Source organism: Arachis duranensis, chromosome 4, assembly GCF_000817695.3.
Source record: "Arachis duranensis cultivar V14167 chromosome 4, aradu.V14167.gnm2.J7QH, whole genome shotgun sequence".
In the NCBI taxonomy this organism is placed as follows: Eukaryota; Viridiplantae; Streptophyta; class Magnoliopsida; order Fabales; family Fabaceae; genus Arachis; species Arachis duranensis.
In genome coordinates, this window is record NC_029775.3 from 11,671,222 (window position 1) to 11,685,175 (window position 13,954).

At 34.7% G+C, this 13,954-nt stretch overlaps 2 protein-coding genes across 3 annotated transcripts; one reads left to right on the forward strand and one right to left on the reverse strand.

The window, feature by feature from the left end:
* Positions 1-3,845: 3,845 nt before the first annotated feature.
* On the forward strand, positions 3,846-7,474 carry LOC107483399 (protein AGENET DOMAIN (AGD)-CONTAINING P1). Of its 2 annotated transcripts, none has more exons than XM_016104012.3 (4): positions 3,846-4,475; positions 5,139-5,201; positions 6,079-6,570; positions 6,736-7,474. In XM_016104012.3, exons 1-4 carry the CDS (start codon positions 4,026-4,028, stop codon positions 7,300-7,302), a joined length of 1,572 nt encoding a protein of 523 aa, XP_015959498.1. In that variant the 5' UTR covers positions 3,846-4,025; the 3' UTR covers positions 7,303-7,474. The 2 variants fall into 2 exon arrangements, with proteins under 2 accessions (XP_015959498.1, XP_020995744.1); XM_021140085.2 differs by having other exon boundaries at positions 6,085-6,570.
* A 1,801-nt stretch (positions 7,475-9,275) lies between these two features.
* Positions 9,276-10,158, reverse strand: LOC107483383 (uncharacterized). Its single transcript, XM_016104003.3, has one exon. The coding sequence runs from the start codon at positions 10,014-10,016 to the stop codon at positions 9,528-9,530; it is 489 nt and encodes a 162-aa protein (XP_015959489.1). The 5' UTR covers positions 10,017-10,158; the 3' UTR covers positions 9,276-9,527.
* Positions 10,159-13,954: the final 3,796 nt, after the last annotated feature.

The window sequence follows — 13,954 nt, forward strand, 5'->3', positions numbered from 1 at the left end:
GAATTGGAGTTAAATTAGTGGATATTAGAAGTTTGGAACTGAATCCTGAGAGCTAAAAATTCAATTGGTGAGGAGTTGAAACTTTGGAGCTTGAGGAACAGTGGATAATTGAGGTGTTCCGAGCATAAGGGAGGAATCGGTCAAGGTATGATTTCGGTTTCTCGTAACTAAAATATAATGTCTTGTGAAAACTTAGGCTAGTTGACCGTAGGTTAGGTTGAACGAGGATGACTTGTTAAAGCTTAGTGAATTAGTAAAACTGTGGAGTTGAATATGTGAATGTGTTGCTAAATTATTGAGTAATGATGAGGTTTGAGTTTGATTGTAAATGATGATGATGTTATATTGATGATTTATGAGTATTGTAACTTTGGTTATGATTGTGTGGGTTAGAGTTGATTAAATTGAGTGTTGAAGTGTTGTGGAATGAAGGAAATGGTTATGGAATTGTTTTGAGTGTATTTAATGTTGTTTTGAGTTGTGAAACTTGGTTTGAAAATGAGAATTTGAAAAATAAAGGTTTTGAACTCTTTTAGTAAAAGCATATTTTTAATGAACTTTGGCGGTCATAACCTAAGCCTCGAATATTGAATTTGAGTGAATTTTTATTCAAATTAAAGATAGTTTTAAAAGCTTTAATATAGTATAAAGTTTGTGAAAAATAGAATTTTATAAAAGAAGTTATGGACGTCAGAAGTTATGTGTAAAAACTGAATTTTCAAAGTTGTAGGAAAAATTAGAAACTCTGTTTAAGGTTTATTAGTTAGGTTTTGGGTTACGGAGTAAGGGTTAGTGAGTGGGAAAAGATGGAATTGGTGTCAAAGGAGTTGAGGAAGGGGAGGCTTGATTTGATGAAGAAGATGAGAGTAACGAGAATTTGTAATTTAAAGAGATATATATGTGACTGGGTAGTAGGCAGTGGCGTTGTCCACTTGCTCCGGGTATGAGATAAGAAATAAAAATTATGAAAAACTGAGTTAATTATAGAATTTTGAATGAACATGATAAATGAGAATGATTAATGATGAAATGATTATGAATTATACTTAATGTTTGACTTGAGATTGAATGAATTCTTGAATGAGATACCTAGGTAGTAGCAAGGATTGTGGTTCGTCCCGCTTGTTCCAGGTCATTGATTGAGATACCTGGGCAGTAGCAAGGATTGTGGTTCATCCCGCTTACTCCAGGTCAGTGTTTGTGACGCCTGGGCAGTAGCAAGTATTGTAGATATTATACTTGCTCTAGGTTAAACTTTTAAACACCCGCTTGAGTAGTAGCCGCAGTAGTAGTTATTTCACTGGCTATGGGTTAAGCGGGTAGTAGCAAGGGGGTTGTAGCTCAAATCCACTTGCTCCGCAATGGGTGTTTCAGTCCATGGTTAGCTACCAGGAAATGTCGGATTGGCTATATAACTGACAGATGATATCATCAGCTATAGGACAGGCATTCATCATATGCATTTGTCTATTTTACTTGAGTTTGCATTTTCTTGGGTTTGCCTAATTGATAATCTATGCTTACCTACTATATTTGTTACCTGCTATAAATGTATTCTACTTGTGTTTGCTATTGTCTGTTCGCTTATCTGTGTGGTTCTACCGGAATTGAAAGTTTTTGGAGGAAAGTAGATGACAGAGAGTTTCAGTTAGAATGTAGCTAAGATTTAAAACCTTAAATGACCTACCCTACTTATGGTTTATAATTTATTGCCTCTAAGTTTTATAATCTATTGTCGGAAATTCTAGGATTGCCTTCGACTTTTCCACGACATTATGTTAGAGATGTGGGCACTGTTATCATGCTGAGAACCTCTGGTTTTCATCCCATATATATGTTATAGTTTTCAGATGCAGGTCGAGACCCACCTCGTTGAAGCATTCTGGGAGCTTCTGTCAGCGAAGGATCCTAGTCCTTTGAGTTTATGTTTTGGTTAAGTTGTATATATAGATACTATTATTCACAGGTTTCTAGTTAAAATTCCTTTCAACTATTATTATATATATATTTTTACTTTTAGAGGTCGTAATACCTTGCCACTTCAGTTTTATGACTTAAGTATAAGACTCTGTGTAGTAGAGTGTTACACATATTATTTATACTTAAATTTCTTTTTAACTATCTATTGAAAGATTAAAGTATTTATTTTGATTAATATTGCAAAAAAAATAAATGCCTATTTTAATATTTCGACAATAATAACTTTTTAGCATAAATATTAAAAAATTAAAATACCATTTTAAGTTAAAGTTTGGAGCATTTTAGTCTCTTAAATTCATTAATTAAAGAATAATGTCAATGGAAGTTGATCCATACCCAGAATATCTCGAATGCACGATGTTATACCTCAAAATTACTTATTCAAATTTGGAGATAAAATCGATTTTAAGCAAAAGATTGTTTTACACCTTTACAGTAACAGCATAAATCTCGGACTACGCAAATAGGTAGGTTACCGTAAGATGACAATAAATAGAGACCCATGTGAGCTATAGAGCGACATCACATATAACAATACTTATAAGAAAAAAAACACTCTGACTTTAGAGATTAAGCATTCTGAGATTTGACATTGACTTTAGTGTTAGAGTCCTTTTTGCAGGTTTTACGTACTGGTCGGACTAACGAGAAATCCATAACACAGCACATAGGAGAGAGGCATCGTAAGAATTTCTTTTCGGTGTCGACGAGCTATATCTCGGAGTCCAGTTTCATGCCAGCACAGAGGTTATTGATCAAATTCATTATTAATATTAATGAGAAGATAATGTTAGTGGAGACTCTTAAATGAATAGAGACAATTAAAAATAATTTAAAAATTTAAAAAACTTACAATATACAAAAAAAGCTTATATAGTAATCGAGTAATAGATGAGATGTTAATTTTTAGCTGTAGTAAAACTTATGTATCAACAAATGATAATAGAAAAAAAATACTGTCTAATATGAGATGTAATAAAAATAAACATTAATAAATTTTAAAAAATAATGAAAAGATAACTTAATTTAAACATAATTATTTTACCTATGAGAATTATTCATAGTTATAAAAAGATTTTAGTTTATAATTTTTCATATTTGTTTCAAATTAAATATAATTTAAAAAATAAATAAAATTAATAACATTTATTCATAACTAATTTGTAAATTTTTATCTTCATTTTATCACACACAACAACAATGTGTTGTTTTTTTTTTTTAGGCATAACAATGTATTAATTTTTTATTATACTTAATTTAAGGATTTATCCATAAACCCATTTTTAGAGAACTAATAAAAAAAAGGATGTTGCCCCATCTTTAAAATAATCGAAGGCCCGTTATTGTTTTTTACAGCAACTATTGCCCAATCAGCAAAACTAAAAGCCCAATAAAACTACCGATACAAAATTTAAGCCCATGATCCTCACGGCTCAGAACGAATCAGCCGCCCACTGCCTTCCGTCTGCTTCATCTGACACCAATAGCAGTTTCACAGCCTACGTGTTAGTACTTAGTACTATAAAAATAAAAGAAAACATTTTTTTGAAAAATTGTACATTTTCTTTAAAAAAATTTAAAAAATATATTTTCATGTAATAAATAAATAAAAAAATATTTTTATATTATTATATATAAATATAATTAATAAATAAAAATATATTTTTGTATAAAATACTCAAACATAAAATTTTTTTATTTTTCTATAAAATCTTTTAAAAAAAATAATTCAAAAATATCTTTTCTTAAAAGATTATCCAAATAAACCCTTATCATATCTTCCTTAATAATTTAATATTTATTTCACAACAAAATCTTAATAACACTCCGTAAGTAAACTCGGTGGCAGATGAGATAGCTAAGGTCCATGCTAGAAATCATCATAGTCATGTGAAATGGCTGAGTCCAAATGAGGACATGCAGCGAATCTTTGTTCAAATTTCAATAGCTTCATCATTTTTGTTAAAAAGAAAAAAGAAAAAGAAAAATACTAAAAGGCACAAGAGAAGAGTAGCAGAGCGTGATTTACTAACTCATCTCTTTCAATGTTGCATTTCAAGAAGGGCGAGGCAGTGGAGGCCACCCACCCTAAAAACCCAGAGAACCGTAACCGTCTCTACCCTGCTTCCGTTCTCCGCGCCACCAACAATAACCGCCTCCTCCTCCAGTACCACACTCTCTTCTCCGACCACCCTCCCAACAACCCCCTCCGCTACTCCCTCCCCCTCTCTTGCGTCAGGCCCAAGCTTCCCGACCTCCTCAACCCCTGGTTCAAGGTTGGCGATCCCGTCGACGCATACTGCCACTCTCACGGCGGCGCTGCCTGGTGCTCCGCTACTGTCGACGATATCCTCGAGAACTCCAGGTATGCGGTGTCGTTTTGGGATGAGAAGGGGAATGTAAGCACGGAGCGTGCGGTTATTGAACAATGCAGGATGCGCCCTCACCGTGAATGGGTCCATGGATACTGGGTCCCACCTCTTCCGTCTCAAATGGTTCTCATCGCTAATTTTCCTAATTTCACATTTTATTTCTTAATTTTAGTGGATCATCGATTCTGAAGCTTTGTTTGTGTTTGATTATGCTTTTATCAGAGATTCTTATCTGTTTTATATACAGTGCAAGGAAAAAGCTTCTATTTTTGGAACTTAAACCCTGTTAATTATTATTATTAAATAATAGTATAATAATTTGTTATTTATTTGGTTGTATGTATATTGTTTGAAACGATGAGTACAAGTTGCTGAATAAAATAATTGCCTTCTGGTGTTAGAAGAGTTTGTTAAGTCAAACAAACCAATGATCTTTGATCAGTATTCTATAATGTAAATGTTGACTTCGCCAAGTTGCTTGCATGGATACATGCATGCTATTTCTAACTCATGTAAGGATGGAGTTTCCTTTAAACAAATCACATAGTTTGTTCACCATGTAACAAATAAGTTGATAATTGGACCACATGGGTTTCTCTTTCTTTAGTTTGGGGGAGAAATACATATTTGTTCACTGAAAATAGTTCTTGTCATTAAACACCCTTGTTCTCCAATCGTGGTTCGGTATATGGGGATGTATTTGTACAAAAATAAAAGTGAAGTAATTAAACTGGAAGATAATTTGATTTCCACCGCAGTCTAAGTTTCTAATTCCATTGTTTTTAGGATAACAATATCCAATATACATCAAGCAAGCCAAAGAAACTCAAAGCTGACGAAACCTATAAGGTAAGCTTTCAATGTTTGAAGTGGCTGAAGTTTACCGTGTTATGCATAGTTCAGTTGTGTTCTTAACAAGTTACAACTATATGCATGTCTACTCACTCATGCATCTTAGGTGCCAAGGTTTTACTGCTTGAGAATGAATTCTACTTAATGTTGGCTCTATGATTTATTACTTGTATCATACTGTCCATGTAGTATTTATTGTAGTCATGTTGTTGGAACTCACTAGAGATGAAGTCAAAGGGCATGGCTATGAGCACCCTCGGCTTTGTTACCACTGTAAGGAAAAAGTATACTCATGAAAATATGTGTATTAGCATTGCATGATTCATCTATCTTGATTATATTAAATTCTCTTTGAATAATTCATAGCATCTGGCATAATACATTTGGAATTGTTTGTTTATTACGGTCCAGGTTATTACAGACAAGATCAAAAGGAGATGATAAGATGATCTGATCTTGTGAATTGTCCTTTGTTTCAGTTGTAGCTATGGGTTACTCAAAGATAAACCTATAAGTACAAAAAAAAAAAAGAAATCAAACTCATTACTTGGATAAGATTATCTCTGTTTATCGAGTCAAGAATCGACAAAAGAGCATTATTTAAGCTAAAATATCAAGAAAAAATTGTATATATATTACGTGTGAACCTTTGTTGAAACTTGAAAAGGAAAGTAAGCTAGTGGTTATGTGAATTTCTTTTCTGGCATCTGCTATGTTATTCTTCATTGAGGTTGGTTTCTTTAGTAGGGAATCCATGATACTATTCATCTGTAATAAGGGACAATATTTATTTTCCGGCTACGCTGTTATCTATTCAAATCGACATAAATTGTTGTATTACATGTTTGTTAATTTACGTAAACTTGAGTTGCAGGAGCAGCCACCTGAGATGGTGTCGATGACGAATACAGGAAATTTAAGATTTAAGATCAAATATAGCAGGAGACAATTAAAAGAGTCAAAGTTTAAAAAAGGCAGAATGGTGGAAGTCAGGGATGAGGATGAAGGTTACGAAGGTGCTTGGTTCGTTGCTACTATTGTTAGCTCAGTAGGAAAAGACATGTTTCTTGTAGAATATAGGGACCTCTTAGCAGATGATGGAACTCATCAGCTCTTGCAAGAAGTCGTCTATGAAAAATTCATAAGGCCCTGTCCACCTGAAGTTCCCTCTGTTAGCTCTTTCAAACAGTTTCAAGAGGTTGATGCATGGTATAATGATGCTTGGTGGGAAGGCGTGGTTCTTGCAGTGGTAAATAGCAGCGAGTATTTTGTTTCTTTCATGCACAACGATGTTTTGAGATTTGAAAGTTCCAAGCTAAGACCACACCAAGACTGGTTTGATGGAAAATGGGTCATGGCATCTAAGGTAAAAACACTTAGAACCTTAAGATTTTATTTCATGTATGTTTAATAAATACAAACCTTGTGTCAACTGTTCATCATTATAGCTTCTGGAATACAGTAACCAGTAAGTTCTGTTTATAGGGGAATGTTTAAATTATCTGACATAATTGTGATTTTAAAATATCAGGGGTCAAGGGAACTGACAAAGAAGTTTGGAGATGTGATGTCAAAAGCCAAGAATCTCACTGGTAATAAAATAATATTGAAATGTCTGAAATCTCTCGAGCCAGAGCTGGAACAGATGCCAAGAATTCTAATGTCAGGGTCCAGGAACAGCAGCATTCAATTTGCATCGCATTTATATAAAGGTGCAAAGGTAGAAGTCAGGAGTGATGAAGAAGGTTACCAAGGTGCCTGGTACACTGCCATCATTGTTAACTCTTTACAGAACGGCAAGTATGTGGTGGAGTATCTCACCCTGAAAACTAACGACTTAACCGAACAACTGAGAGAGGAAGCAGATGCTTCAGATATCAGGCCAGTTCCACCAGACATTCAACATCGCCATCGCTATGTGCTGCGTGAATGGGTTGACGCTTGGTACAACGACGGATGGTGGAAAGGCCAGGTATGCGGTTTCGCTTGCTTCAGGTATAGTGTTTACTTTTGGCCTACAAAGGAGCAGCTGGAATTTGAACATTGTCATCTAAGGCCTCACCAAGAATGGATTGATGGAAGATGGGTACATGCTTGATGCTCCTTTGGTACAAGGCCGTTGATCATCACAATGTGTTTATATTTACTTATCGTGCAGGCAAATAAGAATGCACCTTTAACCTTATTCTTGCTTTTTGTCTGTTCATTGTGCAGTCCTTTCTAACTTCTAATTGTTTCCTTATTAAGTTATTTTAGATACCTTTTGTTGATCATGGATCTCTTATTAGGCTATAACATAATGTTAACTGCAAGGCTTTTTCTCACATGTATATAGTTCATCTTGCGCCATTCTTGCTTATCTTTCCCTCATGTCTTTTGGCTTTATATTCAAGAATTCATGCTTATTGGATTCTTTTCTGATGCATGATATAGCTTTGATTCTCTGTTCTTTGAAGTATTTGATGCAGTTATTCTTTAACAAATTTTGAGACGAATTTTCTACTTGGTATTACCTATACCACCCTGGTGTTAAGTACCAAGTGCAATGACAACATTTTTTTTAAGTGTGAGATCCATTTGAGATTGCTCCTGTCCTGCATGCTTAATATATCTCTTTATTATTTTCGTATATATGTCCCAAAATGACATCATTCATTATGATTGTATATATTGAGCACGTGTTTTCCTTTTTCCAGATGAATTGAGTATATGATTTGATTATTAATTAGTAATTATCAGCCAACGCTGCGTTATTGTTTAGTCAATTATTGCTTACAATCTTCAAAATCACTTGTTGATTTACTGTTTGGAACTGGCAAAAGTGTATCATGTTAAATTTTTAACGGTGTGATGAGTTATTTAATAGAAAATGGTTGAGAGACTAATATAGTATATTTTTTTAATTTTATAGACGTAATTTGTACAATTGAAATCTTGAAGAATATTTTAGGTGAATATTTCTGTACTATTCTTTTTTTCAAATCTGCTTCCATTTCGAATTAAGAGATAGATAAATAGACCTGAAATTTCAATTTCTACAATAATTTTTATTAGGGGATGGTGATCCCGCTTATGGGGTCAAATCAATCGCCCGTCATACTATGGGAGCTGGCCATGCTTCTTTGGATTTCTATTGAATCGAGAAATAAATTTGATTGTCTATCTCTTTTATAGAATATATAGTCCCATATTAGAGTAGGAGTGAAAGGTTTTTTAATTAGGATCCGATCGGATATCGGATATATCCGCAAAATACAAAAATATTTTTAAAAGCTTATTTTTATTAAAAAATATCAATAAAATTTATTTTTTCTATTTTTTAAAATATATTTACTCTTAAAATAATATTAAACATACTTTTCTTAAATAATAAATTAAAATAATACAACATATATGATAATTATTAGTTGAAATAAAACATAAAAAGAATATTTATTTATTTTTTTTTTATTTTTACAATACGCGGATATGCGGATTGGATATGCGAATACCTACACAAAATTCGCAATCCGATCCGATTAGCGTGCGGATCGGATCTGATCCGATCCGATCCCATAGTCTTGCGGATCGGATCCATATCCGCAATTTTCGGATCAAATTCGGATAAATACCGCGGATATGCGGATCGGATCCGATCCATGAACACCCTTAATACTATGGGAGCTGGCCATGCTTCTTTGGACTTCTATTGAATCATACTATGGGAGCTGGCCATGCTTATCTGACAATGAGTAAAGAATATCCGTCTTTCTGCCAAACAGAAAAGCTTCTTTCACTCCATTCCCATGTGACTAATTTGAAAAACCGTTTTAGGGCTTAAATATATAAAAATTATTTAACACAAATTAGATTATATATATAGTTGCAGCTTAATAGAACGAGATGACGGATAAGGAACTAATATTAAGTAAGAAATGCTTCTTGTCTTTCGCCAAGAACTACAAATGTTGGCAGTGACCCTTAATTTCTGATTTTAACTCTTATGCTAAGTAACATAAGGCACATATTTCAAATTTGTCCCTCTAGAAGGTTACGTGAAGAAATGGAAAGCAGACAGATATAAAAAAATAATGACTTGTAAGCATATTCTGAACCCAACAAATATTGCTCAGCATATTCTTTTGTTGTGCACCTCAATCTTTTACAGAGGTTCACTAATTTCTGAGATACTTTTACCAATAAATCATTAAAAATATACATTAACATTAGCATAATCCAATGCACAATCCATTCTACAATAATAATAATCATACTACTACTACTTTATTCTTGTTTTTGTTTATTACTCTCTTTAATTCACAATAACAAAGAAAGTAACTAACTTTATAGTTTGATCATTCTCCACCATTTGTCTTGCTTTGCTTCTTCTATTGCTTCATTTCCTGCCATGAACAATGAAACAGGAAAAGACATAGACAAACCAACTAGTGACTTGAAAGTGATGACAGGCCCCTGTTGTGATCCTTCTTCCCCTTTGACATGAATCTCAGTCAAAGTGAACCAAAGCAAGAAATCCTTGGCCTTCACGCCAGTGAGGTTCTTGATCTTGTTTGGCTCAACATGTGCAGTGACAATTGTGTCATAGCACACAACTATGTTGTGTTTGTCAAACTTGTGCTCCTTTTTCTCCTCAAGCTTGAGCCAAACAAAGCCTTCTTCTTTGACGTAGCCGCACTCCTCGATGTCCTGAATGGTTAGTAGGCCGTCCGGTAGGCCTATTTCGGCCAACAACAGAGAGAACTTCTGGCGACAAACTCGGTCGCCATAGTACATCTCTGCCTTGGCCTTAATCTCCTCTGTTAACAGAGACATTGTATTGTGGTTGGAATGTTGTTTGATGGATTGTGTGTGTAGTAGGCAACAAAAGGGTGCCAGTGGGTTGCCTAGCAAGTATTTGGAACTTGGAAGGGTATATACCTTGTAGGAGCTGGGAATTTGAAGATAGAAAAATGTTCTTTTTTTTTTTGGTCTTGTAGATAGAAAAATGTTTATAGAGCATATGCAAGTTGGCCTAATTGGATCCTTCTTCTGTTAGTTCTTTTTCTTTTTGGGTATGAGGATCTTTCTTCTCTTTTGAATTTTTTATTTCTTCCTTAAAAAGCCCTTTGTCACCAACTAGGCCATTAACCTTCGACCCAAACCAAATATGGGCTATTATTAATCTAATAAAAATTGCTAGTTGAGAATTCTTAGATGATTTAACATGTTTAACTAAATTTTTATTTAACGGCTTTTAATTACTAATTTTACATAAAAATAATTGCACATGAGTCTTCAGTTGAAAAATATTCTACCTCTAAATTGTTTTTTTTTTAAAATAAATTAATTCTCACATCAGACTATTTGTCTATATAAAAGAATTATGCTTGATTTGATAAAACTTTTACTTTTCAAAAATAGCTTATAAAAGTTAGCTTTTTAAAAGTTGTAACATCTATGTTTGATAAATTTAATTAAAAATGACTTTTAATAAGTACAAGCAACAACAAGTATGTTTGGTAAAATAATTTTTAAAATTTAAAAATACTATAATAGACATTAATGTAAGAATTAAATTTGGATATTAATTAATGTATGATGTTGTTCATACCTAGACCAAAAACTTAAAAGCCAGTCCCAGACAAAGCCCAAACCATAAAGTATACACACGACCTCCTCGAACCGACCTCCTGGCAGGACCAGAACTGTCTCTACTAATAAAGCTCATATATTCAAAATATGCGATCATAATAACTACAATCTCTCATACTCATTTAAAAAGGAGATGTTAACAACACCCCTAACAAAAGGGAGTAACAAACCCACCATCAAAGATGGAACTATTCCAAAGGTGGTTATTGACTCTATTTCTACAGTTATAAATATTCTGACACCCTCAGATATTGTTTGAACCCAATCTACTAAAAACTTGCCTAAAACCCATGCTAACTTAAGCATCGGAGTTCCTTGCAGGTACCACCTCCCACCATCACCAAGGCGTCGGATGGCGGCACCTTAGCAGCGGAATACGTCAGACACAATCCCCATAGGAACTTGGACCTCACGTTCAGGCCTAAGTCACCATTTCAGGTAAATCTCGAAATACTGGCACCATTGTCAAGGACATGGACCTCAACTCTTGATAGTGGTGGATGATCAACATTAAGAAGGATGAATGCATCCAACTTCAGATCAAAGAATGGAGACATTTACAATGATGATCGAGCATTCTCTGTTCATAATAACACCCTGAAAGGCAAACGGGAATGTGGTGGACATAGAGTGAGTTCTCAAGTTCACATCCCTGAGGAATCAGGGAATAAAAATGATGAAAAGATCATGGAGTTCTTTCATGATCATCAAAGTCGACTTGAACAGCTGAGAAAGGAGTTAGAATGACTAAGAGAATCAGAAAGACAACTCTGAAAAAGAGTTGCGCAACAGAAAAGAGATTGAAGATAAACAAAGAAAACTGAAATCTGAGCCAAAGGAAAAAGAAAGTCACGCGTATAAAGTTTCCAAGAAATTTTCAACATCCCAACATGGATCCCTACGTTGGATTTCCTGATCCAAATAAACATTTTAGCAACTTCAAAGAAGTCTGCTAGGTCAGGGAAGGTTGTACAAAACCCGACCTTTACACCAGAAGATACCAAAGGGAGTTCTGTAGATATCCTCAAGTTTGGATTAGACGAAAAGGACTTAAAGGTGTACTCCAACACTCTATTCGGATAAGAAAAAACACCAATGCGATCTCTTGGTTACATAAGCCTTTATACCACCTTCGGCAAAAGTCCTAGAACTTGTACTATCAGTGCTGACTACGTTGTGGTAGATACCCCATCTATCTACAATGCAATAATAGGTCGGACTCCTCTAAACCGTATAGTTTCCAACAAAGGAGGGGATAGCCACCATTTATGAAAATCAATAGTCGGGGCATAAATGCTACAAAAGGTTTTAACTTTAGAAACAGTCCTACAAGAAAAATTCGACCTCTTTTAGAGCTCACGAAGAAAGGTCGAGACTCTACAATAAGTTCAAGAAACTCCAAGCTTATAAAGGAAATTCCAACCTCTTTTTCTTGAAAGGATTTTGATATGCCGAGCATTCGACCTCATGAACCACAAGCTAGCTGTATACCAAGTGCCCGACCTGTACAATAGAGGTGACAAAAGCTTAGCTCTAAAAGAGCGCAAGTCGTGGTAAAATAGGTCCAAGCACTCCTGAAAGCTGGGTTTAGATTCCTTATGGTTTGCCAATGTGATATTGGTAAGAAAGAAAAATGAAAAATGTTAAAGTATGTCCCGACCTCAAACCTGAAGGGGTCTTAGATAAAGTCCATAGTGGCACCTGTGGCAAAACATCTTCAGACAAGGTCACTGACAAAAAAGATGCTACGAGCCAACTTTTATTGGCCGACCTTACAAAAGAATGCAATCGACTTCGAAAAGTGGTTCCTGCCTTGTCAGTTACATGAAAATTCCCACGTGGCACCTTCAGAAGAAGCTCATCAAAATCACCCCACATGGCCCTTTATAAAATGGAATTTAGACTTACTCGGGTCATTTCTTCAAGCACTGAGACAAGTGAAATACTTCATAGTAAGAACATAAATGCTGCAATAAAAATTTTAGCTTAAGCATCTCCCCAAAAGCAAAGAAGTCAAAACGTTAGAGCACATGCTGAAATCATAGACACATTGGACAACTCCACAAATGGGAAATCATCTTACCTACCCTCCTATGACATTAAATTAGTAACCCCAAACGGGGCAAATAAAGAAAGCCAAAAGAAAAATCTAACCTCTTTTAAGGGTCAGACTTTACAACAAGATCGGATATGCTTGGGGCTTACAAAGAAAAAGTCGACCTCTTTTCCGAGGTACGACTTCAAGAACCAGATTCCAAGAAAAAATGGCCATGAGAAGGTCATACAAAGAAGTTTCTCACTTGGTAACCTCGTCCTGATCTGAAATGACATCAGGCCAAAATTGAGCGAAAAAAAGCTGACAACAAAATGAAAAAAATCCCAACAAAGTCACTTAAGACTTGGAAAAGAACTATTACAACATATCTGACTTGCTCAAAAATGATCTACCTAGATTGTACCATTTCTATAACAAAAGAGACGCTTCAACTAGAAAGTGCACCTTACTCCCTGATGCACACTTTTTCTGAGTTGAAGCGACCAGGTCCGAGTTCAAGGATGGTTTGTATAAATGAATCAGAGTAGAATCGAAAATGTAAAAACAACCCTATGATCTGCCCCGTACAAAAAACGAGTTAGAAAAAAGTTGAAGATGATAAGTCAGAATCTTGCAAGTCAAAACATGTGTCAAAAAAGCTGATAAAGCTCTTAAAAGGGTAAAAGCAAAAACGACAACAAAAATAATCCTTCAAACGACTCGTACAGAAACGAGTTGGAAAGGAAAGAAAAGGTTGTAAACATTTTGAACAAAATCGAAATGTAAAAAATAATCCTCTAACCAAAACTACTCGCACATAAACGAGTTGAAAATAAATGGAAGAATGGTAAAATCGTTTTGAACAAAATCGAACGTAAAACAAATCTCCAATCAAAACAGTTCGGGTAAAATAAGTTGTATCATATACAAGGATGACAACCTTGTAAAATTTAGAAAGGGGAAGGAATAAGCATATAATCCATTCACTTAACGCACCAATTTAAGCTCGACAAAGTGTGAAAATTATTGCCCGACATCAATGATCGGCAAGATAAAGTGACGAGATCCAAATTAGTGTAAGAAG